This window comes from Ambystoma mexicanum, chromosome 7q, assembly GCF_040938575.1.
Source record: "Ambystoma mexicanum isolate Mex_15411 chromosome 7q, UKY_AmexF1_1, whole genome shotgun sequence".
In the NCBI taxonomy this organism is placed as follows: domain Eukaryota; kingdom Metazoa; phylum Chordata; class Amphibia; order Caudata; family Ambystomatidae; genus Ambystoma; species Ambystoma mexicanum.
The window spans coordinates 134,623,993-134,651,787 of record NC_090941.1 but is presented as its reverse complement, the minus strand read 5'-3'; the positions used below and the strand labels follow the sequence as shown (position 1 = coordinate 134,651,787).

General features: G+C 46.6%; 1 protein-coding gene across 1 annotated transcript in view; it reads right to left on the bottom strand.

Annotated features, from left to right (window-relative positions):
• GPR180 (G protein-coupled receptor 180) overlaps positions 1-27,795 on the bottom strand; it is a 550,950-nt gene that overhangs the window by 502,844 nt on the left and 20,311 nt on the right. The window contains exon 2 of the mRNA XM_069639768.1: positions 833-991. Within this exon, the coding sequence (XP_069495869.1) occupies positions 833-991 (159 nt within the window). The remainder of the gene's footprint in view (positions 1-832; positions 992-27,795) is intronic.

The window sequence follows — 27,795 nt, the reverse complement described above, 5'->3', positions numbered from 1 at the left end:
TGGACTACAATTGTGGGTGCAGAATTAACACAAAGGGACGCTGCGTGTGGCCGGTTTAAATCAATTTGCTAAAAGGCAACATTTAAAATTATTCATATTCAATATTTCCACAGAACATAACTGTCACCAATGTTATACATCCGTTCGCTAAAAGTAAGCAAGCCACCTCCATGCAATTCCCCTTTCCCGGCGCCACCTGATTTCATCTTGTGTGGGAGAACATGGTGATCAAGCAATTCGAAATGAAGGAAACGAGGCTGGTTAAGCATATTATGAATAAAAGCAATACTTCAGGGCCATTCTCGTGAAATGCATTGTCTACACCCTTGACCCTTAACAGTGATAACTGGAACTCCAAGAGACAATACAGTGGATACAGTTAATGCTGCTGCAATTGCTGGAAGCTGTGGCACCATGTGCGCAGATGTACACAAGCAGGCAGATGGGAAACATGTGAAGGAAGGCATGACGTATGTGTACCCAATCAGCTTCTTACTTTGCATTATTACTAGGAATGTTACCTTTCTCGCGATATACCCTACTAGTTACATGTTTTTTTTAAAGGATTCGGGTTTTTGTCATGTGATTTACTTTTTCTTCTTTCGTTTGTGTTATTAATTAAATCGCTGGTTGAGGTAAAAGTCATTATTGAAACAAAATACGAGACACAAAGTACATTTTAGTCGTCAAATTCAAACAAGCAAAAAAAAAATGTTTCTTCACGTTTCGTTAACTTCAGTCAGAAAAAGTAACAATTTTCATTCACTTATGAATGGGTTTCCCGTCCCGCATACGCTGCGTTTTTAGTCACTGAAAAGCAAAATAGACTCACTCGTCAGCCGAGCTTTAGACAGCCTCAGGGTGCAGCTAGATACATCAGTGATTTCTGGTAGCGTGTTCCATTCCTGTTCTGCAAACAGATGGAGAGTGGATTCTTTCGCCAGTGCAGCAGCTACATTGTCGATTTTCACAGTCAGTACAGCTTTGTCACCTAAACAGATGAAGACAATGGAGCAACATTGAAATAGGTTTGTTAGAAATTTAGAACATTAGAAACCTTTCCAGCTCTTAGCAACGTAAGACCTCAATGACTTATGTAAGATCAGAGGAACCTATGCAACACGCAGGATCTATAAGCTTAGTACGATATCTTGCAAGCTTCATTAATCCTAGCTATCTGCTCCATTACCACTCAATTCTTCTCTGTGTTTTTCAGTCCAAGGGGTAATACTGCAGCATTAAGGCCGAGTAGAAATAATGTGGCGCAACGATCCTTCATTTTACTATCACTAACAATGGTGCATGTTGCTGAATGGAACGCTAGGATGATTAGTAGAGAACTACTTATTAATCCCCACACTCAGAGGCGTTGCTAGGGGGGGACCAAGAGGGCTATAGCCCCTGGTCTTTTGGTTGTAGCCCCGGATAGAATCTCAGGAGCTACAACCAAAATGCCAGCTAGCCCCCAGTCCCGACAGTTCTGGCATCAGCATAGCGCGGGTCTTTTCCAGACCTAGCAACACCCCTGCCCACACTAGTACTAAACCAGCTGTGAACCCAATCAGTAATCTCAATCAAGAAAGGTAAAACGAGCACAGCCCAAAAGGTAAAGCTCCTTCACCACTAACACAGGCCATGGGCAGGCTATACTCTTTAGGAGGGGTGTGAGATGGTACAGAAACAACACAAACAACTATAGTACCAAAAAAAAGAATGCCCAGCCAAGGTTCTAGAGAAATAAAAAGGGATGTTTAACAAAAATGCACACAACTAATAAAAACACTACTGCCCCCATCCTACAAGGCAAACCACAGATAACCTAGGCTTTAAAATAAAAGGGTGTTCTGGGCTTTTAGACATGGGTGGTCAGGCAAAGAAGTTATTGAATATGTCTTTCAAAAAGGTAAATAAGATGTACAAGTCACTCAGGCCCTTTAAGGAGGATCAGAGTAACCAGGTCACGTTAAATACTTTTTGTTCTAGTCTTTTAGGGCCCAAAAGCGTTTAGCCAGGCTTCTAAGTGCTTTTCCGCAGTCAAGTCGGCTTCAAGACAGTTGTAATGCTTGCCCAATGGCAAATTGGTATCAGGAGGATAGAGGCGGAGCTCCCTGGTCAAACAGGTCATGTTGGCAGTGGAGTGGGCGGAGACAATGCTTCCGCTGAGTCGAGTCATCCTTCCATCATTTCAAAATGATGCTTCTGTTGGATGGAGTTGGCAGTCAAGACATGGCTAGTCTGGTGCTTTCATGGAGTCGAGCCAGCTGTCCTTGCATTCAATGGTTCGAATCGGTGTTGAGAAAGCTCGAAATGCTGCTAAGCAGATCGAAGCACTTGGTAGTGCAAAAAGCATCACAGCTGGTCCAGTAGAGATTCAAAGAGTCGAGCACAGGCAAGCAAGCTTAAAAAAAAGTGTTTGAAGGCAGAAGGCAGGCTTTTGGCTGCTTTCTGGGCTTTGTGGAGACAGAGACGCAATCAAGGGTCTCAAGAGTAAGGTGTGGCCTTTCCAACTAGAAAGGTTTTTACAGAGCAGTTGTAGTGTTTTTTCTCCTTCATTGAGCAGGTGATGGGTACCAGCCATCTGAGTTGCAGTTGTCCTTGTCCTGTAAACTGGTTAAACCAAACTTCTGCATACGCTGGTAGCAGCGCCCAAATCCACCTGACTCATCTACGCTCCCAGTACAGTGCACCTGCAGATTAAGCACTGATATAAGGCTAAGGGAACCAAGCCTTCCATTCAGGTGGTCATTTAGCAACAATTGGCCATACTTCCAGAATGAGTGCACTGCAAATATGTAAAGAGAAGATTCCCATGACGAAAAGTCTCAGAGCCTAAACTCAGAGATGGCTTTGAGTTTTAAAAGTCTCCTCAGTGGAAGGGATGGCAAGGAAGGCCACCTTTGCAGGATTGGGCCACTCGTCCAAAAGCTCAGCTTCATGTAGTATCGGATGACCTTCTTGCAGGGCATCAGCGTCAACAAGAGCAAGCAACCACAGTTTCACTTACAGCTGTGACGATTCATGGGATCTCGTCACTTCTCTCCAGGGGGCGCCAGAGGGAGTCATGGGGAAGCCTTTCTGTGTGAGTTGAGGAAGATGCAACCACTATGCAATATTCCCCATAGGGGTGGTGGAAAGTGGGACATCACATGGAGAGACATCCTGGGGACAAGGACTCCGGTTCCGTGATGGAACTCCATAACCCTCTTGCCTTTGAAACTTTTAACATCTGTTGAAACACACGTTGACACTACTACTAAGTGATGTTGTAGTGCTCCCTTTCTTCTTCCTGCAAGACATGATATCGTTAAGGTGAAGATCCACTATCATCAAGGAACTTATAATAAAAGTACTAAGAAGAAGAAGCTCCAAGGAGTTGTGCAAAACTCTTCCTTAAATATATAAAGTACTGAGAAGAGGTGACCCCGTGTAGGCATGAAGATTACATCATTGAGCCAGAAGAAGCACTTCAGTGTTCTGCTGGAGAAGGCCCAGCACCACAGCATAAAAAGTGAGGAAGGACTCAACAAGCAAGAAGACAACAGATGTGAAGCTTGTCCCACCCTGGGAGTTCGAACCGAGAGAGGAGACTGGAAGCAAACCAGCAGCTTCAAGGAGGTGGCCCATGGGGTACTGCAACGGTGCAGAGACCGGCTGGCGGGGTGAACAGCAGAAGCAGAGCAGGGTTGTGAAGCTGGACGAACCACAGAAACAGAGCAGAATCTTGAAGAACGCAAGAAGAGCGTTTGAGGCGAATGCAACAACACGACACACTGGGAATAACTGGTGAAGTACTCCAACCAAGACAAAGATAACAGGAGTTATGGGAGACACGGTAAGGGTTTGGGGAACTGTCAAGAACTCAGGGGTGATATCCCTCATTTCAGTACTTGCCCTAAGAGTGAGGTGACAGGGAAAGGCATTAGGAGTAATCTCCCTCGTCCCAGTACTTAGCCCAAGAGTGAAGAAAGTGTGTTGATTGAGCAGAGCCTCGGGAGCCCTCATCACAGTAATACCCAGAGAACCAAGCCGGCACACTGGGGCTGACAATCAAGGAGGAAAAAGGCAAGAGACTGGCAGGGATAGTTTCCATAAATATCAAGCAAACTTTCAAAGTAAGGAATACATCAAGAGTAAACTTCCATGTGACAGTGGTGACAAGAGTCCTACATGTCAAGAGTGCCTCGGGAGTTAACTCCATTGTCAAGACAAGCAATTCAACTTGCAGGAAAGAGATTAAAAAGAAGTCCAAGTGTAATTCGGGAGCAATCTCCCCTGTAGTCAAGATACAATTAGCCCTAAGAGGGTATCAACAGTAATGAAGAAGAATTGAGAAAAGATTAACCAAGCTGTTCGTTAACCCATTGGAGGAAGTAAAAGGACTTTTAAAAACCTGTTCAAGAGAACATCAAGGATCAGTCTTGAAAACTTGCCCAAGTAGACCATTTGCCTGGTCCTAGTGCTTTTGGTAAAACAGAACCTTTTTCAATAGACTGCTATTGAATCAACTAAGAATGGTTGGTTTCACCTGGTCCCAATAAGAAGAACCTGGAACATTGAGTGTTTTATTTCTTAGTGACAGGTATAGCATAGTTGGCTTGGACAGAAGAGGGTACCTTTTTGTTTTTGACAGACATTCTGATGAACACCCAAGTATTTTCGGTTGAGGCAGGGACAACCTTTCAAGAGATGGGGAAAGACAGGTGTACTTTCTCTGAATCATTAATAAACGTCTACAGCCAAAATGAGAACACCTGGTCAGCCTCCTTACTCCAGCCACCTTACCCCATCACGCCACAGAGCCCAGTACATCCCTTGAGGCCTGGAGAACAGGGGGAAGTGCCAAGACATGTAAAAGAGGAGGCTCTTTTACTCCTTGGGTCCCATGAGCAAGGCACTCAAGAACTCCAGCCTTGCTAGAATCACTAAGAAGAGCCTTCCTAGTCAATCAGCTAGGGAAATATGGCAAACCCTCTGGCCCGAAGGAACAAAAACAGGGGGAAAGGGGAGGAGGGGGGGCAGGAGGGAGTCCTCACCCTACACTGGCAACAAAGACTGAGAAACCAGAGGATATTCCCACTCCTAAAACCCCTGGATCCTCTTATCAGGTGGCCAGGGAAAGGCCATTGCTCTTGGATACAGATTCTGGGAGTGGAGAAGCAAGGGAGGATCACCTGGGTGGAGAGTGCTCAGAGTTTCGGAGTGGGGCACCCTTAGGCGAGATATGGTAACCCCCTTTCCTTAATAATGACCTACCTAACCCTTCCCCAACCTTTATGGGCTACTACAAGAAGACTGCCCCCCTCATATGACTGTTCAAAGTACTGGGACGAGGACAAGGAAGAGAAGACACAGAACAGTAAACTCTATACCTTTCTTTTACCACTCTGGTACTGAGATGAATACGATGCCTGCAGAGAGTCAGGCTTGTGCCTTTAATCATGGCCAGGCAAACCTAAGTAAAGCCACATACCTGTTAACTAGTTGCAAGTGTATAAAATGCGGGTCAGGAAGCGCAACAGGGAGGCTGCGTGGGAGAGACCAGCAGAAGGACCTTTATGCGCGGAGGCAGCTATGGTGGGACCAGCGCAGGAGCCAGGTAGCCGGCAGAGACCCAGACGAACTTGTGGCCCAAGGCAATTGCAATGTGTTGTAGCACAGTACTGGGAGCCTCCAATGCACAGCACGAGCAGCAGGAGCTGCGGGAGAAACCTGGAGAGAAAGGACGCTGTACGCGTCGGGAGAGAACCCTCTCCAAGTGCTGGTGTGCAGGGAAGACTGCCCGGTAGGTGAGCAGGGCTCGCATCTGAAGGCCCCCCGGCCTCACAGACAGAGAAGCTGCGAGGGCTGTCGGAGGGAGCTGCCATCAGCCAGCAAGTGCCAGAACACCAGGCACCGGGGCGCTACAAACAGAAGAACGGTATTTGAAACAAATGCAATATATGCCTATTGAATATCGAACCAAGCAGAAACTCGAAACTACATATAACAAGTCCGTTATAAATACTGAACTATAAGAAAATGTACAATTGAGCATAACAAGTGCATCGTAATTACCGTACTCAATAGATCATTTCAAATTAAGTCTCATTAATGCAATTTAAACACCAAACTGCGCCTAGACCAGTGAGCCCTGAATGAATTATGAAACAAACCAAGGAAAAACATTGTGAATAAACTAATGAAGTCAACCAGAAGGAGGACCAAGTTAACCTCAAGTTTTGTTGCACTTTTGAAAGACTAAAATAAACTTGGCGGAGGTGAAGTCTTGTGGAAAGGCCCCCTGAGACTTTAGCAACTGTACCTGTTGTTTTATGATATGATATTTTATTTATATCGCGCTCATACACAGGTGTTTCAGAGCGCGACCAGGCAAAGGGAGGGGAACAGTGGAGAAAACAAACAACGATCTTACTAGGCCCAGTGACATTGAGAAAGCGCAAGTGCATGGGGAAGGGAAAAGGGGGAAAGTGCATGGGAGGGGGGAGAAATTGGAAAGTGCAGAGCATAAGAGAGGACAAGATAAATAAGTAAAATAAATAAATACAGTGATCATAAACAGTGGTAGTGCAGCCTGTGCGTGCCAAGTGCAAGGTTAGTCAGATAGGGAGTATCTGATCAGTGCAGACAAAGAGTGGGGGGCCTGTATGGGTACAGATACAGGCCCCAGTGCAAGGGATGGCCAGGGGGCAGTGCAGGCGGCCGACAGGGTGAGCAGGTACCTGGGCCCAAAGGGCAGACGGTGGCCAGGTGCAGCATTGCTGAGAGAGAAAGCAGATCAGCAGGGGAGAAGAGGGGGAAAGGCAGAGGCGAAGAGGAAGGTCTTGAGAAGCTTCCGGAACAGTAGGCGGTTCTCCTCAAGTTTCAAGGTAGCAACTTGACTCAAGACCCCTTTATTTTGTGAACCAAGTTCTTGTTACTTGGGGAAGGGAACCCTGAGGATAATTTGTAACTGGGAAGGGAAGCTGAAAGAAAGCAGAGAGCCTACGCATTGTTTAGCTTTAGTTATGAGGGCAAGAATAGGTTTTGGACACAGAATGATTTTTAAGTTAACTCTTTTACTCTGACTTTCCTTAGTTTTGTTCAGGTATCCCACCTTAGTATAGGGCAAGTTAGGCCTTCAACCGTCCCGACATTTAAGTTAATAAATATATTTCTGTGTCTTGCTTCATGGTGCCTTCACACTTCAAACCAAAGAAGCACAAAGGGGCTCTGGAATATACCAGCAAGGGCGTTGCAGGCAAGACGTTTACCAAGACTCCCTTGTACAACTGATCTCATCCAAGTGGGAGCCTCCTACTAAAGTGGCATGGTACCTAAAGAAAAGGCTGTGCAGCCAGCTTGATGAAAAGGCCAGAAGAAATTGGATGGCGAAAATCTCACAGCACTGCATAGAAGTGAAGATGCTGAGATGCCAGTGGTCAACCCCTGCATGTGGACCTTCAGGGGGAGCTATGACAGGGATGACAAATAAAGACATGGACAGGTCATGGAACACCTGTCACAACAAGTTGCATGACATAGCGGGCCCAGTTGGTAAAAGCTTACAGATGGAGGAAGGACATCGACTGGACCAGCACATCCAGACAGGTTGGTCCCAGAGAGTTATTAGCCGGCTAAGCAAGTCAAGTTGCGCCTTAGCGGCAAAAGTTAGGAGATTCATATTAGTAAAGATGGACCCAAAATTGGTGGGACTTGGAAACTCAGAAGCGGCAGCAGCAAATTGTATGCTTCTTGGAGACTCGTTTGTCAAGGACATGTTGAAATTCGCAACACCTGTGCAGCTGTGGGCAAAGCTTTAGGATCACTTAGGAAGGTGTTTGCTTTTAAGGTTTTCCAAAAGACGGGCCGAGACAGACGCCAATATTCCAGCAGAAGATTGGGTCAGAAAATCCAGGCAGTAGGGTGATTATGACGAAAAGTAGGGAAATCTATGCAAAGAAAAGTATTCACAAAAAAGCGCTAGTTTAAAAACAAACGTGTGAGATGCAACCTGCGCACAACATCTAAAAAATACACCTGCGAGGAAATTTGCAATGTTTGCAGAGCCTATCTATAATTAAAATATATGCTGTGAAGGCATCATGAAGCAAGACACAGACAGACCTAAAGTTCAAAATAAAATACTTTATTAAAACAAATGTCAGGATGGTAGAAGGCCTAACTTGGCCTATACTATAGTGGGATGTCCCTACCTGAATGAAACTAAGGAAAGTTCAACTTAAAAGTCTGTCTATGTCTAAAACATATACTTGCCTTCAGAACTACAACTAACCAATGTGTAGGAATGTCAAAACCAAAAGGAATAGTGTTCAACTCAAAGTTCTAAGCTTCACCCAGCTCGCTGCTTTCTCTCAGCTCCCCTTCCCCCAAGTATAAGAAAGTTCCACGGAAATGTCTCAAGGATTACCTTTCTCCAATTCAAGGTAATACAGTTCAATATTGTTCAAACCCAAACCTCGGGGTTCCCTTCCCCATGTTCCAAGCAACACAGTTCACAGAAAATAGGCTTCGTTTTAGGCTTCGTTCTCAAGATCATACAATGTAGCTCCTCAAGTCTCAAGGTACCCTTCCCAAGAATTTGACTTCATCACAATGTCTGAGTTTTCAACATTTAGGGCACACTGGTCTAGGCGCAGATGTCAGACCAAACGGTCCACCCATCACAGGTCATGCAACCAGGATCCCCGACTTTCAGCATCTTGGCTTGGATGTGTCACTTCACAATCTTCTGGCTTTTCCTTGTCAGCCTCTTGGCTCTGCCATCCCTTGTCACACATCCTTTCCAGTCATTGGGGCCTGTCACTCTGCAATCATTCATAAAATGAAATTTGAGGGTGTTTTACTTACACCCACCTTCTTTTGACTCTTTGTCACACTTGTACCCTTTTCTGTAATTTGATTTCGCCTGGGCCTTTGGGTTATTCACTTTATTTGCTTGGTCTATTGCATTTAACACTTAGAATGTTTTAATTTCAGGGTTTCACTCAGTTCAGTGTTCAAAAAGCATCCATGTCCCTTATTTGTAAAGTTTCCTTCAGTGTAATATTCAATATGCATTGGTTTCACTGTATTTTAAAGTTCAATTCGGTTCAGTATTTAATAAGTATTCATTTCGCTCAATTGTAAAGTTCCATTCAATTAGGTAATCCATAAGCATTGCCGCTTACTTTTTAAAGTTCCACTTATTTGTATTTATTTTAATTTTATTGTGAATTTGTAAGGCGCTTATACATCAAGTAAATTAGCGGCCACAGGGCAACAAGGAGGGAACATGGGAAATATAACAATGAAAGAAAAAGGCAGACCTACTAGGCCTTGTAAGCATTCAGAACGTGCTAGTGCACACAGAGATGGGATGAGCGAGTGGGTTGGTATGTGCCAGGTGTATCAAGAGGGAAGTGCTAGGGAATGAGCAGCTATAAGTGCCTAGGTGGAGTGGTCAACCGTCAATAAAAGTGCAGGCCTGTGGTGACATACGCCAGTGGGTGCCAAGGCAAAGGCAAAGTGCTAGAAGGGGTGGAGGCGGTAGGCGATTGGGTGAGGCAGGCTAGGACCCGGGAGGACACATAAGGGCCATGGTCACAAGTCTCAGCAACTGTGGGATTTAGCAGATGGGGAGCAGGGGAAAAGGAAAGTCTTAAGGAACTTCCGGAATTTGAGGAGATCCTGCTCAAGATGAAGAGGAAGGGGGAGGCTGTTCCATAGGAGGGAGCCTGCTAAGGAAAGGGATCGGCCACCAGCTCGCTGTATAGGTAACCGCTTAACACACAGAGTTGGTGCCAGAGGAACGTAAACTTTTGGAGGGAGCGTATTTAGTGAGAGCAATTTATAGACAGTGGGGACCTCGGCCCCAGATAACCTTGTGGATAATGCTGCCAGGATGAAATTCAAATCCCTCTGCAACCTGCCGGAGGTACCTAAAGATCATTTAGCTCGGTATTCAATAAACCTTGTTTTCCTCAATTGTAAAGTTCCATTCCTTCGGCATTCAATAAACATTTTAGGAGCGCCCCGGTGTTCGAGCGTCTTCCCCTGACACTCAATGGCTCATGATGTCTCTGTCCAGTGGCTCCCTCTGCTTCTCCTTCACTTTTGAAGCCGGGAAACTCACCCTTTCGTGCTCCGCTCTCCTGCCGCATGTCTTTCTCTGCATGCCGGTCTGGAATGCTGCTTCCTGGACACGGACGGCGTCCTTTCTTCTTGGTGCTCTCTCACAGCTCCTGCTGCGGAGTACGGTTCACAGAAGCTCCCAGACAGCCAATACTTACATGGCCCCCTGGCTACAGGCTGTGTACGAATTCTGGGAAGTTTGCCGGCTCCCGGCTCCTCGTCCGGTGCCACCACGTCAGCCTCCTCTGAAGCATGGTCGCCTTGTGGTTTCTTCCACACAGACCTCCTTCTTGCTCCCTGCTCTGCTCCACTGTTCTCTTTTTATACACCTGCAGCCCCTTGGTAGGCTACAGATGCGGGTCTCTAATGAGACTTGCCTGACCATCGTTAAAGGGACATGCCTGAACCTCATTGCTCTTAGTTGTTGTCATCTTCCTCATCTCAGCACCAAAGTGGTAAAACGGTGTAGTGTTCATCACTCTTAGTTGTTTCTTCTTCGTCCCAGTACTGTCAAGTGTCATATATGGAGAAATTAGGGGAACAGCTTTACCATAACCTATAAAGGATGAGGAGGGTTTAGATGAGTCTCAGCAGGATAAGGGGATACCATGCCTCGCCTGTTTTATTCTTACACCTTCTCTTCTTTATCCTTCTTCTAATGCTTCTAGAGTGATACCATCTTTGGGCAATTTCTGGGTCAGTGAGACAGGGTTAACAACACCCCAAATCCACCTCTGGGATATAGGGTTCTCGCTGAAATGGAAATGTGGAATAGGGGGTCTCACCTCAGGACATCTCATTCCTACTCCCCAAGTATCCTCCACCCAGGAGATCCTCCCTCGCTTCTCCACCTCCAGGGTCGGGATCCAAGAGCGATGGTCCTTCCCTGGCCACCTGAGAAGGGTCCCAAGGGGTATACATGTGAGGATGCCCTCAGGTTTCTCACAATGCCCAAAGTAAAAGGCAAAGAACAAAAACTAATCATTTCAGTCACATGGAAGAATTCAGATAACTTTTAGTAAAATGTAGAACTGTTCAATCAGAGATGAAAAGCACAGCCTGTCACAGGAAAGAATAAAAACTGAATTTGGGTCTAGCATTGGGTCAGTTTCCCTTTGAAGGACTGAAAATCAACTTTGAATAAACATACAGAGACGTCAAACAAATAAGTTGTGAAAGGAGTGTGATTGCAAAGAAAAAGTTAGGTTATTCCGTTTTAAGCTGGATAGTGGAAGGCCTTTCAAGGCTGCACTGGAGAAATCGCTGCTTTAGGGAACTAGAAAGCAAATTGATATTTTCCTTGCACTGTCAATTGGGTATTCCATCCCCAGATCCCCTCAACAAACTACAGGAAAGGGGATGTGTTGCCTTCCCAGGAGAAATGAAATTCAAGGCCTTTAAAGAGGACCGCAAAAAGTTGCTGACTGCCTGGGGTTGCTTCTCGGGATACAGGTCTGGATAATAAAAAAAACAAAATCTGCCCATTTACATCTGCTATCTATTTCTGAGCCTAGGCAAATGTTTTATAAATACATTGACTTAATTTTTAAACAGGGGTCAGTAGTGTTCTCCTCTCATCTAATCTGATATTTCAACCAGAAAGGCCTCTCCTAAAGGTGGAGTTGCTGATGGTACTCTTTTTCAGAAGAGAATTGCCTAGTATTTCGGTGCTGGACTGCTCTTGTGGGTGGGACAAAGACTGATATGCACATGGATAGTTCTCCACTATGAAGGGTGCAGTGAACTAAACGTGGTTGTAGACCCTCCCGAGTGGATGAAATTCCATAGAACAGGGTATTTTACCCATGTTTGTTCTCAGTAGAGGGGCTCCCACACTCCTTTTCAATCTCTACTGAGGAAGGACACTTTACGCCTGGGAAGACTAGATGTCTCATCTAAGGGCACCCTGATCCTGGGATCACTCAACAGGGGGGGGAGGGGATGAAGTCATACATTTCCACAACAACCTAACCACAAAGAATGTTTACCATGGTGACAGGTCACTGGGTCATAAATACCCCAGCTCTGAACTAACAGTATGGACACCAGATGTTCTGTTGCTATGCAGAGGTACAGAGGATGCCACTTAATATTGCGTTAAGTGGACGGAAAGAAGTGACTGTTGAATTTTACATTTGGATTCACAATGTTGCTGCTAACATTTGAACAGAACCCCATAGAGACTTAAAAAAAAGTTCAGCTGGAAAAGACTAATTAGCTGGATACCAAACAATTGTTTTCATATTATGTTAATGATGTAAATTAGGCAAATATGGAAATCTACAAGCAGAAACAGTGCACGTTAGTGATCCATATATCCTAGTGTCTGAGCTCATTAACAACGGAAAATAGTGTATATGAAAGTATCAGAGCGAAAGAGACAAGAATGTGTAACCCAGTCCCCATATATTGTAGGAAGATGAAAATTGCATTATTTTGTTTGTCTGAGTGAGAGCAATGTGATGAGCTGATTAGTAACACGATCCCATATGTGGAATATGCCGTTATAGAAAGTTAGAAAAGTTCAATGCAGAAATCTCCCAAGATGACATCACATCAAACAGGAGGTTAACTGGGTTTGGAAGGTACGCCCATCAGACTGCCATCCTCATTATATGTCCAATGGCCATAGAGGGGCTGGGTTAGTGTGATGTCACTTTTGGAACAGTGTCCAATCACATACATTGACCATTTAGATTAGGGAAATGATACACACTTTAAGGGGTGTAGTTGCTGGTCAATAAACATTTAAACCTATAGATTCTAGGAGAGCACACTTACTCACTAACTAACCAATGGAAAGGAAGAAGGGGAGAAAGGAGAATTTCTAACAGACAGGAGAATGGAATAGATTGCCTTCCTTTTTTACCCATAATAATGATTATTAGCAGAGCATTGTAAGAGAGGCCTACCTGAAGTGTATGTGCTTCTGGAATTAAACTTTTGCTAGAATAGGTCCTATGGTGTGTATATAAAGAGATCCTCTAAATCCTTCTCTTTGTGACGATGTCTATTGCAGAAGAAGTATTTTGGGAGTCAAAAGGGCATCTCACAGTGTACATAGCTAGAGAATAGTGTAAGGTTATTCACTGGTCTCATCAACTAGCAGAGTCCTATTACCAGTGTTAAATCCAGGTGGAAAACATGATTATTCACTACCCATTTTCAATGTACACCTTTTTTCACATGAATGCAATAAAACCCCCACTGAAGGGAATTTAGCAAACATACACATTGAACATACATTTTCCTTTTTATAAGCTATTTACATGCAGGAATGTAAATTAGGTGGTATTTCAATTTAGTTTTCTAGAAAGCGGTTTGCAAGTGACATGTCTATAGAAAAGGGGGGGGTATCGGTTTTCAATAAAGGGGAAGTAGAGTGATTTAGATAGGCAGAGACCTTTTGATGTAATTGGGTTTTTAACAAATGCCTCATCCTGGACCCTTCAGCATTTTTCAATCCATGGTGCATGTGTGCCCAGGGTAATCAAAATGCATTTATGGTGATGGGTTTAAAAAGGTCTATTCAAGTAAAAGTGGCATAGAAAAGTGCGACCAGCATATTGACAGGGGTCATAATTGGGATTCATGGAGCTAGAAATGGCTCCTGGGTGTCAGGATTTTCCTCTGGCCAGTAGTTCCTCATTGTGGCTCAGGAGCTACTAAAGTCAAGTCTCATGAATGGAGTACCTTAAAGTTGCCAGAACCTGTTTTTTCCCTAACCTTTGGCATGCTCCCAAAAATGAACATGCCTTCAACCTTTCTATTGCGATGTTGCTCTGTCTTGCTGACCATTTCTGTTGAATATTTGCTAGAAGGCTTTAAATGTCTTCACGTTTTACGTTATTTCAATTGCTTTCTCTTTTATTTCTTATACATGTATTTTCTGTCAGTTCTTCCATCTTGCTGCTACCTCTCATTTATCATAACTCTGCCACTCCGAGATTAATGCACTTACTGCATTAATCTCGGTTACTGTCTTTTTACTGCCACATTTTTCTCCGTGCTGCCACCTGCTTATCTGCGTTGCAGCCTTGCTCATTCTCTCCTTCTCTCGACTCCTACTTCAAAATGAGGCGCCAATACATAATATGCAACAACTCGAACTTCCAAATGAAATGCAACAATAGTGTTGTGGCTAGTTCATATAAGCATTCATGCTTTACATTATAGAGAATTACGAATGCATACTCCCAGACACATAGATTTAATGTCAGATAGATATATTTGTCTGGCAGTGTTGGCTTGAGAAAGAATATCCTGGTAGCTGTTGAAGTTAAGCTACCCAGGCTACTTTAGGTCCTATCCAAAAGCTAAATAACTCAGAGCAATTTCAAGCCTTGTATTGATCATTTTTCTTTGTGGCACCATTTGAAATTGGAAGATCATAGATGCATTATTGGTTGTTCATTTACATTGATTTATTTCACTTTATTAATTAAAAAAGAACTTCTGTGCAACTTTGTACGTTTGACCCGAAAGGGCATGAAGGCCGTAGCAAATCAATACTGTTAAATTGGGGTCCAAGGTTCATAAAAAGAACTTTAATAAATGAAAATTGTGCGTGCCTGATTTACGATGGATGGAAAATTCCTTTGAATTAGATGTAGCCCAATGAAAACATTCTACAGAAATTAATACCGCTTTGCAGGAGTACAGAGATGATTAATGGCAAAACCTCCTACTCAGCCCCACACTACTACTAAACCGGCAGCAATCCAACAGGTGAAATGGACGCAGCCCGACAGGTTTACCTTTTTGAGTAGCGCAGGTCATATACTCTTCAGGAGGGATGTGAGCTTGTACAGATGCAGCACAAACAATAGTATGGGAGTACCAGCGTGCCAGATTTTGAAATGGAAGCATTTTACTCCCCATTATTTAAAGATGGGAGACCAATTATTGTTTTTAGGGAGTAACAAAGTAAATCCCAATTCTAATGGGAGCATTATATAAGTCAGTACAAATATTTTATAACAGAAATGTTTTGTAATATTTCTTGGCATATAGTTATTCATGCACATTAAAAGATACATCATTACCTCTTCAGATCAGGCACTAATAGGAGTTTCTTCCCATGGTGCAACATGCACTACTGGTCCAAACATATCCATGTAGCTGTGTCTGTGAAAGCAGGAATCGAGAGGTTTATGAGTCTGTTTCCTATTTTTCGTTGGGAGTGTTTTTTCCTTCTTTTTTATGGGGGCAGGTATTTGTCTATTTTTAGGGAGTAAAAGTGGCTTATGCACAGCTTATATGAAGGGTGGGTGGTACCAAAATAAAAAGTCCAATCACAGTTCTAAAAATAGGATCTTATTTAACTAACAAAAATACGGACAACAAATACAACAATACTGGCCCACCCATTTAAGGCAAAACAAAAAGAAAGCAGACTTTAAGAAGCACTGGCGGTTGGCAGACGGGAAGTCTGAGGAAATGATTTCAGCAGCAAAATGTAAAATTAGTGATGATGTCTCGCAAACAGTAAAGAAGGGGACCAAGGGAACAGGGCCTGTTCAAATATCTTTGTACGATACTTGTCTTTGGGGCTCAACAACGTTTTAGCCAGGCTTCTAGGAGTATTCCTGGGGCAGCGATTCTGCATTTGGTTAATGAACAAGCCTTGAGATTCAAGCAGAAATGGTACGTAGCACAAAGAAGCTTGGCACAAGCACTATGTCAGGGTTGGTGTAGTACATAGCGAACCGGGGTGGGCTCCAGGACCCAGCAAGTATTTCTTGGCTTCAGGGTTGTTGGGAGACACACTCCAGGGTCTAGGTACCCCTTTCTTCTGCCTTTGCGACCAGGAAGTTATGTAGAGAGCTCTTGCATGGCTCGGTCACCCCCAAGAGCAGTGTCCTGGGTACCATTTCCCTTAGCTGCAGTAGGCCTTGTCCACATCACTCCAAATGTGCCCTTCGGATGGGTATGGAGAAAAGCTTCCCACTTCCTTGAGGCCTTCTGTCTTTATGGCAGAGTAATGTATCACAAGTTCCAGGGGAATCCTTTTTGTCTTTAAGTGTCCTTTGCCTTCTGACATCATACCCAGAAGCCCTGTCCGCAGGAAGTGTAGGGGGCCCTAGCAGAAACCAAGATAGTGGAACCCCTCTCCTGGCATACCCTTCGCCCTGGGCTACTCTAACACCACCCCTTCCTGTGTCTGCAGTGAGCAGCAAAGGGATGGGAGAGTGGCTTTGTTACATCTGGACTGGCTTTGAAGCACAGATTCCCAGGGTACCTCTGTGGGGGGGGAGGCGTTCGCCTTCCTCAAGCGGATAAATACAGCAGCTACTAGACATTGACCCCATCTTGCTGAGACACCCATGCCAGACAGCTAATTCACATCAGCCATCATACATGGATGTGGAAGAGACTACTCAAACATTTAATCTACCTGGCCTTTAAAAAAAAAAACTCTACGCATCTCAAGTTGCTGCAGCATATGTCGCAAACGTTTTTTTTAAAAGAGCGACATATGCTAACATTTAGATTCTTGATGCCCAAAACAGTAGGGAACACAAGGGATTGTTTCCAACACAGAGTCTATTTATATGATTCAAACACAATGTTTAATTTAATAAATGTTTATGCAGTACATTCCAAAGTAATGGAAATTATTTCATTTGTCTATAATCATTTTGATATATCTCACCGCACATAGTATACTACTCCATTTTTGACTGAAACCACAAAAAATCTTGTGTTGATGTTCATCAGTGACAGGGATCTATATGGGCCGCACTCATCGATAGGCTTGCCAGGCCTGTGCAGCACCATGATGATAACCTCACGCAGTGAGCGGGGCAGGAGGAGAGGACGGCTAGACGGAGTGATTCATCCCAGACCTCCAGGAGTCTGGGAGCAAGGATGGCAACATGTTCCTGATAAAACTCAGGAGTAAGCCCGTCTGGGCCAGGAGCCCTACCCCTGGGAAGATTGGAGATTACCTCCACCAACTCTTCAAGCGAGATCGGTGAGTCAAGCTGATTCCTGGTGGAATTGGAGATCAGTGTCATGGGGATCTGGGCAAGGATGTCCCTCATATGTTGCTCAATGTGTTCTGGAGCGCAGCATAGAGGTCCGTGTAGATATCAGTGAAGATTTCTAGAATCCGCTGGTCTGACCATTCGCGCCTTGCAACACTTGTGTATAGGCGCGTTATAAATGGCATATCATATAATTGACGCATACCCCCGCATCCTTGATGGATACAATTAGGGTCTGCAACCCCCCACCTTGTTAACCTGGCAAGTGTTTTCCCGGGTCTAGCCCCCTCCCCGTACCTACGCGCCGCTAGCAGCTGGCTCAAGTAGCGCACCTCCCTGGTGGCATGTGCATCAAAGACACCGAGTTCCTTGTTGATTTGGGCTAGTTTGGCGGGGTCGGATGCACTGGCACATTCCCGTTCCAGGTCACGGAGCCTGGCCTCGGAGTGAGTAAGATCGTTTCTAATGGTTTTCAGCACACCGCCTCCCTGGAGATAGACATCCCCCTAATGTATACCTTAAATGCATCCCACCAGACACTAGCTGGGGTTGACTGTAGGGAACAGCATTCGAGGTAGGTAGTGATGTCGGCCAGTATGTCAGCTTTAAATCCTATATCTAGGAGGGCCGCAGATCTAAAACGCCAGGTACTACAAGTGGGAACTGGCAATCTGAGCTCAACCGACAGAGTAACGTGTGCATGGTCGGATATCGTACGGGTCAGTATTTGGGCCTCCCGGAACCTGCCAACCAACTCATTGGAAACCAAGAAGAGATCAATTCTGAATGAGCTATCATGCACAGTTGACTAGTACATGTATTCACGTAGGTGGGGATGGAAAGACCTCCAGGTATCACGGATGTCAAGCGCAGCACAATATGAAAGCAGTTTGCGTGCTGCTCGCGATAGTGCCCTGGGTGCCACCGCGGTCCTATCAAGGTCCACATCATGTACCAGGTTCATGTCCCCCGCCCCCCAGATGATCTAGACCCCAACATAGCCCAGTAGGATAGTGGCCACAGCATCAAAAAAGTCAGGGGAATCAACGTTGGGGCCGTAGGTGTTTACCAAGAGATATTCCCTATCCACCAGCCTGCAATGCAATATGATGTATCTGCCATCGGGGTCAACATAACTTTTTAATAGAGTGAATTTAATAGAGTTGTGTATCAGGGTCAATACACCTCTAGCCTGTGTGGAGTAGTTAGTGAAAAATCTGTTGGGTCCCCAGGATGGTGCGATGGCAGTTGCCAGGTGGGTCCAGTATCTCCTGCAGCCCGAGTATCCTAATCCCATGTCATTGAGCATAGGAGACAATCTTGTGAGACTTAGTGTAATTACCGAGGCCCCGGATATTCCAGGACATTACCTTTGTAGGCATCTCGCAAATCTAGGGTACATCCCAGCAGATGTAGCTCAGTGTGCAATCCCAGCCACGAACATAACATTTGTACAACTCTTTCACTGCGCGAGATGCCGCTTTACCTCTGCCATCTTTTTGTAGATTCACCCCAAACTAAACCTTCGCCCCCCCCTCCCTCAGCACCCAACAACGATCGGCGGTGCCCGTAGCCACCCCCCACCCACATTCACCAACAATTCCCCTTAGTCAGACATCTGCTGACTCGTCACAACTCGGTCCAGCTGCTCTGCGGGCCCAACAATCAAGAACCCCACAAGATTAGCCGTTGCAAACACAGTGGGGGGCACTGTTGCTGTGCGGACACCAAGGAAAGGACGGGAACCATAAGTACCAGTATGGTGCGTGTATCAGCAGATTACATAAAGATAAGGCAGTTACATTAATCAATATGTGTTCGAAGGTAATGAAAATAGGTCATGAGTTAACATGGCCAAGCAACCACAAGCAAATTACGAGCCAGAGGCCTCGCCCCCACAGCGAGCCTGAAACAGCTACAAGAGGATCAATATATCAGTGGACAGACCACGTGCTGGCCCACATGACCACCCAGGCATAGCTCAGCTAACAATAAACAAGCGGTTCTCTCGTAGGAGAGCCGATATAGGCCGTGACACCATCATCACATTTTTAGAATGCATATCAATGATCCGACATGGGTAACCAGGAGGCAGAAAAAACCATTGATCAGACGTAACGGAGAAAAAAGGGGTGGGCCCATAGTGGGTTAGTCATTGTCCATGACGTCCTCGGCAGGGTTATGGAGAGGTATCTGCGCTTCAATGATCTTCAACGCCTCGTCAGATACCGTAAAGAAGTAACGTTTTTCCCTAAAGGTAAATTTGAGTTGTGCTGGAAACAATATTGCGTAAGGAATATTGCGTTCTCTTAACTTTTCCACCGCAAGGAATTGCCGCCGCTCCTGCTGAACGCCCACCGAGAAGTCGGGGGAAATCCGGATAGTCTGGGAGTCCAGGCGAGCCCCCTTTTCATGCGCAAGGTGGAGAATGAGGTACCTGTCTCTGTACTTCAGAATTCTGGCAATGACAGGCATGTGATATTGTGCTGTGCCTTATGGTCGCTCAGAGACCACTGTGATTTTGTGTTGTGCCTTATGGTCGCTCAGAGACCACTGTGATTTTGTGTTGTGCCTTATGGTCGCTCCTGACCGCTCACAGGCCCTCCTAGGATTCTTGCTATTAGCCTAACAGTATTTCACTGTTAACTACTGTATCTAGCCCAATTGGTGCACTAAAGCGAGCCGAGCCTCACTTTACACCACCCCCTATATCCCTAGCTATGTTAAGTTGGATATTGTGCATTATGTTCCCCTTCTGCCTTGTCCGAGCGGACACCCCGTGCACTGGCACTCACTTCCTCGCCCTCAGTAATGGCCTCACCAAACTAGCCTGCCCAAGACACCATCCCATCCCCTGTCCTTCCCCCTTCCTCCCTACCACACCTCCCTTCCCATCCTCCTCCATTCTCTTTTCCAGGCTCAAAGACTCCTACGCAACCAGTAAGGAACACCATCCCACCTCGACCATCACTGATGATCCACATGCACACCTCAACCCCTCAAGCAATGGTAAAACACACCCTATCCTAGGATACGAGAGAACACCCCGTTTAAGAGCTCGCACAAGGCCACCACACCGCAACCCTACTACCATGACCCAGCCTCCCAGATCACCCAAACCCACGGCCCACACAACAAACGACAAACACACCGAGCCTAGAGCAACTAAAACTACTCCACTAAGTGGCCCACCAACCATAAATACTCCCACTAAGGAGCCCAACCCTCCCATTAGTCTCAAAAATGCTCTCATCAATGCCCGCTCCCTTGGAGCCCACGCCATTGATATTCATGACCTCATCATCGAACTTGACCTTGACATGTTAGTAATCACAGAAACCTGGCTACACCAAGCATCAGGCCCTCTGCTAGCATTGGCTATTCCACCAGACTACACCATTCTCAGATCTGATAGAACCACCACTCCAGGAGGTGGTGTGGCCATCATAGCAAAAAACACTATCAAACTTAGATCAAGTTCCATTGAAATAATCTCAGGGTACGAACTACTACTCGCCAAACTCTCATTGAATGAAAACACCACAATCAACATAGTGGTCATCTATAGAGCCCCTAGCACAAACAGCCACCCAGAAACAGACATCCCACTAATACTGGCGCCCCTCCTCAAACCCAAAACGAAATGTATCATCATTGGTGACTTGAATCTAGGTTTTAATGATAACCAAGACACCAAAGCAACCGCCCTCATCCTGGCACTAAATGACATGAACTTCTGCCAACACGTCAATGTCCCCACCCATACCAAGGGCAGAACCCTTGATTGGATCCTCACCCTCAACATCACCTTAGGCCCGATTACCGCACTGAATTGGTCAGACCACTTCTGCATAGAATTTACTATCACTAGTGACGACCCTTGCACACCCAAGAACATATCTATGGACATTATCGAAAGTAGAAACTCCAAAAAGCTCACAGCTGAGAACTTCGACCCCACCTTGAACAAATTGCTAGATACCCACTCAATCCTCAGCAATGACCCAACTACTCTCGCTGAGTACTACCACAAATGCCTCTCCACAGCGATTAACACCATAGCACCTGTAACCTCCAAACTAAGGCGCCTCAACAAAAAATCCAACTTCTGGTTCAACGAGGAATTAATCGCCCTTAGAAGGAAAAAACGCTCTCTTGAGCATGCCCATAATAAACATCCCTCCCGGACTCAGCCAAAGCATTCAAAGACGCAAATACCCTCTACAAATCAGCTATCATCTCTCATAAAGCTAACGCCTACAATGCTCGCATTAGCAATGCAGCATCCGACTCCAAAGAACTCTTCTCTATCCTTAGAGAACTTGAAAATCCACTCCCGACCGTCACATCCACTAACACAAGCAAAGAATGGTGTACCACCATTCAAGATGCTCTTGCCTCCAAAATCACTACGTTACAAAACAAAATCAACTCCAAAAAATTACTCCTAGCTACAAAAAAAAACCCCTTCCCTAACCCCTGTACCCTTTCCAGTGACAACTCCAACCCCCCTTCCAATTCACACCAGTCACCCACAATCTCGTACTCGATACTATCTCCAAACTAAAAGCATCCAACTGCAAAGGAGATACTGTCCCAGCCAAACTAGTTAAAGCCTGTGCACCCACCCTGACCCCCCTCATCACCAAATTTGTCAATGCCTCATTCAACTCCAATACAGTTCCGACTTGCATTAAAGAAGACTGGGTTACACCACTTCTAAAAAAATCAAATCTAGACCCCACCATTCCAACTAATTATCGCCCCATAACCACGGTCCCTTTCTTACTCAAAATCATCGACAAACTAGCCTACAACCAAATTCAAACCCATTTAGAATCTAACCAGCTCCTCGGCACCAGACAATCAGGCTTCAGGCCCAACCACAGCACTGAAACAGCTCTCTTGGACCTCAAAATCCAGATGGATGCCATTAGAGATTCAGGGAAACTTTGCATTCTCCTGTTGTTGGACCTCTCAGCAGCGTTCAACTTGGTGGACCACGACAAACTCTGCAACTCACTTACCCGTGAATTCAATTTCTCTGGGGCAGCCACTGCTTGGGTGAAATCATTCTTAACTGACCGCACCTCCAGAGTGTCCATAGGCAAAGAAGCAGCCAACCCCATCCCAGTCCCCATAGGAGTGCCCCAAGGCTCTTGCCTTTCTCCCACGCTGTATAACGCATATACCAAGCTCCTGTTCTCAGCACTTGACGATATGGGTGTCATTTACACAAATTTTGCGGATGACACACAGATCCTTATACCTCTTACAGGCAACTATGACCAGGACCCTTTAGCAATCAACAAAATTTACATCATCATACAAAACTGGATGGCATTAAACAGCCTATGTCTTAACGATGAGAAGACGGAAGTCCTCATCGTAGGAGCTCCAGCCAAATTAGCAACCCTTCAGCCAGAATACTCAACCATCAACATCGACGGCACCAATATCCCAGTTTCAAAACAAGTAAAAACACTGGGCGTGTACCTCGACGCTAGCCTGACCATGACCAAACAGATCAATGCACTTTCCTCTTCCACGGCCTACACTTCCAAATTAATCGCACTCAGCCGACAATTTCTGACCCCAGCAAACTGCCTCACCCTGGCCAGAGCACTGGTCCTATCGAAATTGGACTACTGCAATGTATTACTACTGGGCACCTCCAACACCAACCTAGCCAAAATGCAACTTTTGCAAAACAAAGTCCTGAGGGCAGCGCTAGGCATAAAAAAATCAGACCATATATCCAAGACCAGGAAAGATGCCCACTGGCTCCCCATCAAAGCCTGCATCATTTTCAAAACACTATGCATCACCCACAAATGCATTACAAAAAAAAGGACCTATCTACCTCAATAACACCCTGCATCCTAAAACTAACATAAGATTACTGAGATCCAACGACAAACTCCTCCTGGACCCCCCCCCCCGATTCAAAACCACTAGAGCAGGGGGCAGCAGCTTCACCACTTTAGCCCCCAAACACTGGAACACCCTTCCCATCATCATCAAAAAAGCATCCTCCTTCATGCTCTTTAAGAAACAGCTAAAAACCTGGTTATTCAACCAATATTAGCACCCTAAGATAGGACCCCTTCCATCGGATACTGTTGTGGATACTTAGGCCACTGTATATTGTTGTGAATATGTTGTAACCTATATCATGTAATGCAACCAATGTAATGTTTGATTGTGACTAATTTCTAAGCTATCTTATAACCTCGCCGTGACACCCGAGGGTCTGGGCGTGTAACAAATAAACAAATAAATAAATAAAATAAATAAATGGGGAAGTCGCAGGGCTTGAGACGAGGGGCTAGGGCGCGGTGTGCACGTTCAACCGTAAAGAAGGGGGACAAAGTCGGGCTGTCAAGTAGTTTCTCGAGAAGGTCTCCGATGGCCAACTCCATGCGGCCCTTGAGAGCATTTTCCGGAACCCCTACGATACGTATGTTGTTCCTACATGATCTGGACTCCAAATCATCACATTTAGCCTTTACGGACTTCATGTCACGTGTGAGCGTGGTGACAGTATCAAGGAGGTAGAACGCGTCTTCATTAGTCCCTATTCCAGATTCCGCCTCAGTGATCCTGGTGCCAGCATGATCCGTTTGGGTTTTGAGTGAGGCAACGTTGGCATTAATGTCGTCAAGCTTCTCGTGAAAGGAAGCAAAGTTTTTGGCCATAGATTCCATCATTGCAGTGAGATCCGGGGCAGGAGCGCCAGGAGGCGAGACAGGGTCATCCGGGTCGATCAGTGAGCGGTCCGGGTCGGCTCTGGGTGCCACCTTCGCAAATGTATCCATTGCCCCCAACTTGCCGGTGCCTCTGGAGCGGTTCGACATCCCTGCTTAGTTAGCTGCACAATGGGGGCCCAGGAGTGGGATATCTGGTGTGGTAGATGCAGGTAGTTAGAGCTGGGGTCACCAGATATACTGTGGGTGCCTCCTGGGATGAAAGGAGGTAAGAATGAAGGACCAGCCAGGCAGCTGGGCAGGGACGCAGACCGCGCCCGCAGGAGATGTAGGTGCAGTGTCAAGGGCCGAGGCCCAATGTGATGAAGTGGGATAGGAGGCCCAACTTTTCCAGAGACACGTGGATTCAGGTAGGGCAGCCCCAAAAGTGGCCAGATGCTTCTGATAATGGCGTGGGCGCTGTGTATATGGATATCCCCCAGTCCACTGAGACAGCCGGGGCCTCTGCGTGCTCCCAAGGCGGCCGGCATGATTCGTATGGGGTAAAAGGACAGGAGCGCAGGGCAGCAATGATCTGGGCCAAGGGGTGCCGCCAGGCATCTCCCGTCGTGCTCGCAGGGCCCCGAGGATCCAGGAGGGCCCCACGCGCAGATCCCAACAGTGTAGTAGGCTGTCAGAATGAGGAGCTGGTGCCTCCTCAATGATCAGGGAGCCGGCCCCCAGCAGCCCACAGAGACTGCAGAAGCAAGGATCGAACAGCCAGGGCCCAGAGGTGTCCGCGTGCCAAGAGGGCACCAGCACGGCGGGCCCCGTCACACCCCAGTCGCAGGCTCACCTGAGATAGAAGGCGTCGCCGACCCGGCTACGCTCCGGAGGCACACGGAGAAGGCACCAGGTCCGGCGGCCGCCCCTGCGCCCCACGGGCAATGTCCACAGAAGTTGGGCAGCACGTAGGTGAAGGCCGCGGGGCCCCCGCGGTCCAAGCCTATTCAAGCACAGCTCCCACGGCGATCGCCACAGATGTGATTCTCGCGGCGCTGAGCCACCCGGGACAGGCACGCCGCACCAGGCTGCCCTCTCACTCCAGCGCGGGATTCGGCAACGGCCGCGCCTCCCCCCGGCTGTCGGAGACAGGGCAGCCGGGCCAGCGCCAGAACAACAACGCCCTACTGACCGAGGGGGGAGAGGCCAGCGGCCCAGCAGTCGCCAACAGCGGGGTATCCAGTATAGGCAAATAGGTCTGCAGTGGCCCACCGAGTCCTGCAGCGCCACCCCTTGAGCCGGCGGCCAGGCCCACTCCCGGCAAATGTCTCTTTGGCCGTTTGTCAGTTCTGGAGCTGGTCGGAATTGAAGGTAGAGCTGCCTTATGTATTCCCGAGCCGGTAGAGGCAGGGGAGCAGGGAGAATACCAAAGATTTCCGCTGATGGGGCAAAATGCAATATGGTGCCGCACGGAGCTCTTGTGCTAGGCAGCCATTTCCTAGGCTGCTCAACAGCGCCCCCAACAATTGGTAATATCTACCATAAAGAACTGAAACAATTTTATTTCAAGTAATGAAAAAATCATAGGTACAAAATGAAATTTCCCTGGGTCTTAAAACCCACTAACAACTGAATCCCACAGGTTCCAAGTTGCTCAATTTCAATATATCCATTTCAATATGGTGATCCCAAGTTATAGGTCCCATTGATCACTTTCAGTTATAGATCCTATTGATCACTTGTTGCCAACACATGTTTCGCCACCTATGGCTTTTTCAAGTCACACGCAACCATGACACACAAGGTATATTGATGAATCATATAGATCAAAAGTGAATTGGTAATTCCTGCGATTCAATTCTATTTTCATCTAACTGTTTGATATGATATACAAGTGATTTATAATACACCTGTACAAAAGTGTTTCTAGGCGGACAAGACAAGGGAGGGTATACAGAGGGAGGACAAAAGAAACGATCTTACTAGGCCTTGTGTCATTCAGATCGTGCAAGTGCGAACGCAAGTGCAGGGGGGAGGGAGAAAGGGAAGTGCCAGGGAGAGGGGAAGTGCAATTAGGGCAGCACGGCTCTGGGTAAGTGCAAGGAGACAAGGGACTGTAGGGTTACAGTTCCAACACCTAGTGCGCGGTAGGCCTGCAGGCAGTGCAGGGGCAACTGGTCATGGAGGAGCCTGGTACCCAGTGAGACTCTGAGGGTAGCCAGGTAGGTCAGCGAGAGGGAGAGGGAGAGGGAGAGGGAGAGGGAGAGGGAGAGGGAGAGGGAGAGGGAGAGGGAGAGGGAGAGGGAGAGGGAGAGGGAGAGGGAGAGGGAGAGGGAGAGGGAGAGGGAGAGGGAGAGGGAGAGGGAGAGGGAGAGGGAGAGGGAGAGGGAGAGGGAGAGGGAGAGGGAGAGGGAGAGGGAGAGGGAGAGGGAGAGGGAGAGGGAGAGGGAGAGGGAGAGGGAGAGGGAGAGGGAGAGGGAGAGGGAGAGGGAGAGGGAGAGGGAGAGGGAGAGGGAGAGGGAGAGAGAGAGAGAGAGAGAGAGAGAGAGAGAGAGAGAGAAGAGGCGAAAAGGAAGGTCTTGAGCAGCTCTGGAACTTTAGGTGGTCCTGCTCAAGTTTGAGAGTGGCAGGGAGGCCATTCTAGAGGGAGGGACCGGCTGACGAGCGAGAACTACCTCCCCCACTCTCTGCCTGGAGAAGTGTCTGACCCTCAGAGTTAGAGGTGGCTGAGCAAAGGGCTCGAGAAGGAAATACTACATTGGCTACCATTAAAACAGCGAATAAAATTCAAATCCATGTGCATCACGCACAGAGCAATACACAAACAAGGCGCAGAATACCTAAGCGATAAACTACGCCTACATCAACCGACAAGAACACCGAGATCAAGCACCAACATCCGCCTGGAACCTAATCCCTATAACAGAAGAAAACTCGGAGGATCCTCTTTCTCTCACCAGGCACCGAAAACCTGGAATGACCTACCTAAGAATATACAGAACAAAACAAACCACCTAGCGTTCAGGAAACTCCTCAAATCATGGCTCTTCACAGCGTAACTACAACAGCGACGCACAAGAATGCCCACCCCGCTAAACAACGATGAATAAAGATACCAACCTCGGTCACTCCCAAAATGGACATACACAGAACCCAAAGAACGGACTCCACGGCAGACCATAAGACATTATGAGTAATAGCCACAAAAGGAGAACACTATAGACTGATCACATATTCAGACCTAGACGAAAGCCCTTAAATGACTCATCCACTGCCTCCCGGCCGTACCATATCCAAACTCCCAGCAGACACATTTAGATAGAAAGTTTGTAAGTGGAGACTACATCACCTGCTCCAACACCCAAGGAGGAGAATAGACACCCAACCCCCATTAATTAATCCATCAGAATTAGAACACGTTAGAATAGCACAAGGAGCGCGTCACACTAACCCAAAAGCCTGCCAGGTGTAACCCCTCCGTCCATCCTGATGAGATTGGGAGGATTAGCAAGCGCCACACTTGGATAGAGCTCTGAATGTTAGCATGTTAAACTTCATATAACCCACTAACAAAAAACTCAGCATTTCTGCAGACTTATCTCACTCAAAAACCTCACACAACCATCTCTCACACAACAACCCGCACGCACTTCACAACACTGCAACACCACATAAGTCCCAACAACAGCACACAAGGACTGACATCGATCCGATACTCGCACCAAAGCTCAGCACCCGGTGTATACCGAGTTGAAGCTGCCAACAGAACACCACTCCTCTCACCATCCTACTCCTGCTTCACCTACTAACCCATCCCACCTACTCATTTGCAGATCCGCCAGAGCGCCTGGGGACCAGTGCGCGGTACAAATACCTTTAACATAATCCTTTCCAGTGCATTCCAATATAGCATTAATTCCTGGTTAATACTATTCAAAAATCTTTCCTATTTCTATGAAATGGAGTAGGACACTATTTGCGGCGAGATAGCGAGAGAGGATGGATTC